At 36.1% G+C, this 6,000-nt stretch overlaps 2 protein-coding genes across 2 annotated transcripts in view; one reads left to right on the forward strand and one right to left on the reverse strand.

The window, feature by feature from the left end:
- Nucleotides 1–6,000, forward strand: part of LOC127529561 (uncharacterized) — a 315,715-nt gene that overhangs the window by 85,460 nt on the left and 224,255 nt on the right. The gene's annotated exons all lie outside the window — the stretch shown is intronic.
- rad50 (RAD50 homolog, double strand break repair protein) overlaps nt 1–6,000 on the reverse strand; it is a 126,401-nt gene that overhangs the window by 44,429 nt on the left and 75,972 nt on the right. Inside the window, exon 21 of the mRNA XM_028812794.2 lies at nt 945–1,072. Within this exon, the coding sequence (XP_028668627.1) occupies nt 945–1,072 (128 nt within the window). The remainder of the gene's footprint in view (nt 1–944; nt 1,073–6,000) is intronic.

Below are 6,000 nucleotides of genomic sequence, written 5' to 3' on the forward strand. Positions count from 1 at the left end.
ATACTTATAAGTATTACACTTATTAAATGTATGCATGAAACATATGTACATGGCTTCTACAGCTCTGTGATGGCATGTTGGCCTTGCAAAGTATTATGGAGCAATGGGAAAAAAAATTATCCAAGCTGGCCGCATGGTGAATTTCCACGAAAATACTCAACAAACAAGGTCGCCAGTGAACACAACATGCTAACTGTGAAAAATACTGCTGAATTTAACTGATCAACACTATTTGTAAGCTAAATTCCAAATGTAACATAAACATTAGAATTTGAATCCTCAGATGTGAAAACCCCAAAATACACATGTACAAAAATGTCTAATACTATAAGTAGTGTCCCAGAAAATGACATGTACAACAAAATAATTTGATAATGATAAATTATTCAGCTTTATACTGAATACTCCCAAAATCAGAATCATGCCTCCTCCTCCATAAATTAACACACATCATTACAGAGAATATCCATTCTTTATATCTTGATTTGCTAAAATAAGGTTCATATTTAATATGTAGAAAAACTGTATCAATTAAAATACTAATATAAACACAGCTTGTCTGGTAACAGACAAAGGTTTTGATTGTTGATGTACAGATCTACAAAAAAGACTGACAAATATGAGAACTATCTTCAGGATGATGACTGGCTTTCAATGAAAAGAATTTCTCTTTCATCTTTTTTTACCTCAAAGGGTGAAAAATATTATAATAATATTAAATTATTACAGTAAATAAAATAAGCCTTACTAAATTAAATGATTAATGAAAAATGTATATAAAATAACAACGACATGGGATCGCATTAGTGTTTCACAGTCCTTGAACCCTGCTTCGATTTCCGGCTTGAAAGGAATCTATATCTGGTGAATCCATGGTTCTTCTTTAATTGTAAACCAAAATGAAATTACAGAGTCAAAAAACAGAATTTAGATGAGATACATACTTTCTTAACTGCACTACTTGCATATTCCCCATTTCTTTCAGAAGTTCCCCCCTTTTCTCTGCAACGACGTTAAGCTCTTCAGTTCGCTTTCGCAGTGTCAAGTTATCCTGTAACCATCTTTCTTGGACCTGTATCAAAGAAGGATTTAAAGAGACTTTCCATAATTTACTCTCTCTCACACACACTATAAATATGTGTATCTACAAAATGCAACCTCAAGATGTACATACTGTACATATATAAAAAGATTCAAAGTCAATTTCCAGTGATAACTAATACTGCAAGTTATCCATTAAGAAATTATTCTAGATGATTATGTAAAACTGTGTAAGCAGTAGAAATTTTACTTGATATTATTATGTACTTGGTATTATTATGGAAGCAGTAGGTGTTCTTTTGCTCAGTTACAGGTCAAACTGACTCTTTTTTACCCACTATTATTTATAAACAAACTTTTTAAATAAGTAGATGAACTAAAATTAGCTAAGAAATACTGCTGTAAACCTCTTAAGTGTTTCATTTTAAAACAACCAAATAATTAAAAAGATTTACTGGGGTCAAGTATAACTTCACATGGAAAGTCAACAAAATACAACTAATAAATACCAGGTAAAACTCAGATATTTTAGATTTAAAATCTTAACTGTTATAATATGACAAAATCCATAGTAACACACAAAGCATTATGTATTAAGCACACACTACAAAACTAAAAAAAAAAAAAAAAAAAAAAAAAAAAAAAAAAAGAAGAAGAAGAAGAAAAAAGGCTGATGGAATTTTCTTCACATCACTTTCAAGAAAAATGATATCTCTAGATCTAGTCGCATCTATACACCACTACGTGAAATATTACTCATAAAAAAACCTCTCCAATCACATAAACTTTATTGTAGCATATACAATGCTCAATTTCCATAAGCACTTGCATGATAAAGATCATTTGTAGTTGCAAAGCAAAGACTTGCTCATAAAGTATTAATAATACTTAGAAATTTATAGATTTAAGGCTTCAAATGTTCTAAGAAGATAAGAGTTCTTACTAGAAATACATACATAAAATTATAGCCACCTTCGATTACTGTTCAGTATTATTCCAAATAATGTTACTGTATATCTTCACTAAAAGCTATTTTACAATACAAAATATACATCAAACATTTAATATACATATGGATACAATATAAATATACACAGCATAAATACCAAGAAAAAACATATATATATATATATATATATATATATATATATATATATATATATATATATATATATATATACATACACACATATACACACACACACACATACACACACACAAATATATGTATGTATACATGTTTAAACAGAACAACTAAGTACATTTTATATTTTAGAAAGAATTATTTAAGAAACTACACAATATTAATTGGGAAACAAAGGCTGTTTTTATTCATATACTCATCAATGTGACACATTTACAAATGAAAACTAAGGAATGCTGTGATCTGCTATTAGATAAAGAAGTATCAGCTAGAATATGCATTCCCTTAAACATTTCAAACCAAACAATCACAGGTGAAGTAATGCTGGGCCAACTCCGTCACTTTATGCATACTTTATTGTGTTGTAGATTTAATTTTACATGGATAAATTTTCTCTCTTTTCCTTAATCAATTAACAAATGAAATGAAAAAGAGCATTATTACAATTAGAAGTGCAGACTTTTCATTTACAGAAATTGCAAAGAAAAATTTAAAATTGTCAGTGACTACGTTGTTCTACACAATCTAAAGGAAATTGGAAACTGGAAGAAACTCTGATAGGAAGAGATCTGGCAGACCCAAAGTCACAATCCAATCAGAAGGCCATGTTCTGAGGGATACCAGCTTGCGTAATAGGTGTCTCACAGCACAACAACTTCAAGCACAGCTTAACAGTGGTTGCAAAAAAAAGTCTCCTTTCCTTGGAGAAGACTTTGTCCAGTCTGCAGTAGTCCACACCCAGTTTTTCAAGGCCCTATTTTCTCATTTAAGGAATGGCTTTCTTATTGCCACTCACCCTGTCAAACCAGCATAAAGTCTCCTCTTCACAGCAATTCCTGCTTAGGTAAGTCTCTATAACCTTAGCACATTTGAATTTGGGCAGTTTATCCCATTCTTCCTGTCACATCTTCTCAAGATCTGTTACACTGAATGGAAAGTAACTATAAACTTCCATCCTGCTTTGGTTGGGCCACTCAGGGACAGTCAGAGACTTGTCCTGAAGTAACTTCAGTGCTGTCCTGGCTGTATGCTTCAGGTCTTTGTCATGCTGAACGATGAACTGTTCTCCCAGCCTGAGGTTCAAAACACTGAAGCAGGTTTACTTCAAGGACCTCTCTGCATTTAGCTGCATTCATTCTTCCCTCAATTCTGACCAGTCTCCCTGTTCCTCTGCTGACAAGCACACCAACACAATATTGCTGCCACCACTATATTTCACTGCAGGGATTGCATTAGTCAGGTGATGAGCACTGCCTGGTCTTCACCAGACATACTGCTTGGAGTTCTACCCAAAGAGTCCAACTTTTATCTCATCAGACCAGAAAATCTTTTTCCTCACGTTCTCAGAGTCCTTTAAATTGTGAAATGTCTTTCACTCAACAGTGGCTTCTGTCTAGTCACTCTATCATAAACATCTGACTAATGGGGTGCTGCTGAGATGGTCACTCTTTTGACAGGTTCACCAATCTCAGCAGAGGACTTCTGGAACTCTGTTAGAGTGAACAATGGGTTCTTGGTCACCTCCCTAACCAAGGCCCTTCTTGCCTGGTTACTCAGTATTGCCGGATGGCCGACTCTAGGAAATGTTGTTGTTGTTTCAAACTTCTTCCATTACAGAATTATTGAGGTCACTGTGCTCATGGGAATACTCAAGAGCTTTAGTAATGCTTCTTCACAATTTTATTGCAGAGTTCTACAGAGAGTTCCTTGGACTTCATAGCTTGGTTGGTTTTTGTTCTGATATGCATGCATGTGAATTGTGGGGACTTATACTGTACTTGTGTATATATATATATATTTTATATATATATATATTTTAGTGCTGGGAGGTATACTGCTTCATACCGAAAAGCGTTTTTTTATTTTTGTTACGATATGGATTTTTCTTATACCGCAATACTGGTTTAAATAGCCTATACAATGTTTGGAAAATGGGGCAGAGGGAAACTGTTTAAGGGGGGACTTTTTTCACTGTTACACCGCTAAACACGCATGCAACAGAGTACATGCATTAGTGGAGGTATTGAGCACTGAAAATTGACAGAGAACATTCTGAAACTGAAGCTGTAGCAGACGATAAAGTTGAACATGATGACACAGAAGAACTTTTGCCGAAAAAAGGAGCCACGATTTTGGTTTTAAAAGTTCGGATGTGGACCAAACAACTATTTACTGCAAATACTGTTGAGCTAAAGTTGTCGCTGAAGGCGGTAACACAAGCAATTCGATGAACCACCTTAGCAGCAAGCATGCTTTGGAGTACCATGAATGTATAGAACGAAGATTGGCACACTCCACGTCCTCAGGTAAAACTGAAAAAGCTAGAGGACACTCGAGTCAGACATCACTTGTAGACGCATTTGCTAGAGGACTGCCTATGACAAAAAAAAGCAAGCAGTGGATCAAGATAACCAACACCATTACAATCCATATAGCTAACGTGTCAGTGGAAAGAGATTGTTAACATTAACAGAAAGTGTAGTTGGTTTGGGCAGCACGGTGGCGCAGTAGGTAGTGCTGCTGCCTCGCAGTTGGGAGACCTGGGTTTGCTTCCTGGGTCCTCCCTGCATGGAGTTTGCATGTTCTCCCCGTGTCTGCGTGGGTTTCCTCCGGGTGCTCCGGTTTCCTCCCACAGTCCAAAGACATGCAGGTTGGGTGGATTGGCGATTCTAAATTGGCCCTAGTGTGTGCTTGGTGTGTTTGTGTGTGTCCTGCGGTGGGTTGGCACCCTGCCTGGGATTGGTTCCTGCCCTGTGTTGGCTGGGATTGGCTCCAGCAGACCCCTGTGTTCGGATTCAGCGGGTTGGATAATGAATGGATGGATGTAGTTGGTTTACAAAAAATATTTACTCTTTATTCCTTTTCTAAGACATGTTCAGTGCAATACAACTTTGACAAGCACCTCTGAATATTTTACTAAGTCTAAATGCCTCTTTGGATGGTTGAAAATATGTTGACAAAATTAGTTTTAAGTTGTTTGCAAAATTTGTTCAATAAAAAGGCTCTATATTTTGATTGCATCTGTCATGCAATGTGATTCCTTCTCTTCATTAGTGCCACCCCTTGAAAACTATCACTTTATGGGGCCATGCAAACCTGTATTAATACTTGTGTGCACATTAAAATGTTTTTTTGTACAATTCTCATGACAGTGGAATAGGTTATTCTTAGCCAGTCTACTGCAGTGATTGCAGTGGAAAATGTGGTTAACATCCACTCATGCATGGGGAAAAAAATACCGTTGAATACCGTGAAACTGGTATAATTTTGAAAAATACTGTGATATAGAGTTTTGGTCATACCGCCCAGCTCTAATATATATATATATATTTTGTTCCCTCTTTGCTCGATCAGCTGCTGGTTTGCCGCTGCTCCTGTGAGCCGTGATCTGCATTTCGTGTGGTACTTCAAACGTTTTAAAGTCACTGCCTTATCTTTCTTCTCCCCCAGACATCTTCAAACACTTCAATCTCTTATCACTGTTCCGTTAATTCACAGAGTAATATTTTCAGTTTGTTTGCACTAATGCGATCTTTTCTCTACGTCTACACGCCATTGTGAAGAGGGGGGCTGAATTTTCCTACTTCCATTATCTCTAACCTGCTCTGCATGTGTATTACGGGACTTACTTCCAAAGGTTGTAAGTATGACGTGACTTGCCCCTCTCGCGGAAAATGAAAGTGTCTCTCTGTTTCTGAAACATCTCTCTTCAAAAGATCATGTCTCGTCGCAGTCTCGTCCCAAGTTTTTTTTTATTATATATACACATATGCACACACACACATACTGTATATACAGTGCATCCGGAAAGTATT

Source organism: Erpetoichthys calabaricus, chromosome 11, assembly GCF_900747795.2.
Source record: "Erpetoichthys calabaricus chromosome 11, fErpCal1.3, whole genome shotgun sequence".
In the NCBI taxonomy this organism is placed as follows: Eukaryota; Metazoa; Chordata; class Cladistia; order Polypteriformes; family Polypteridae; genus Erpetoichthys; species Erpetoichthys calabaricus.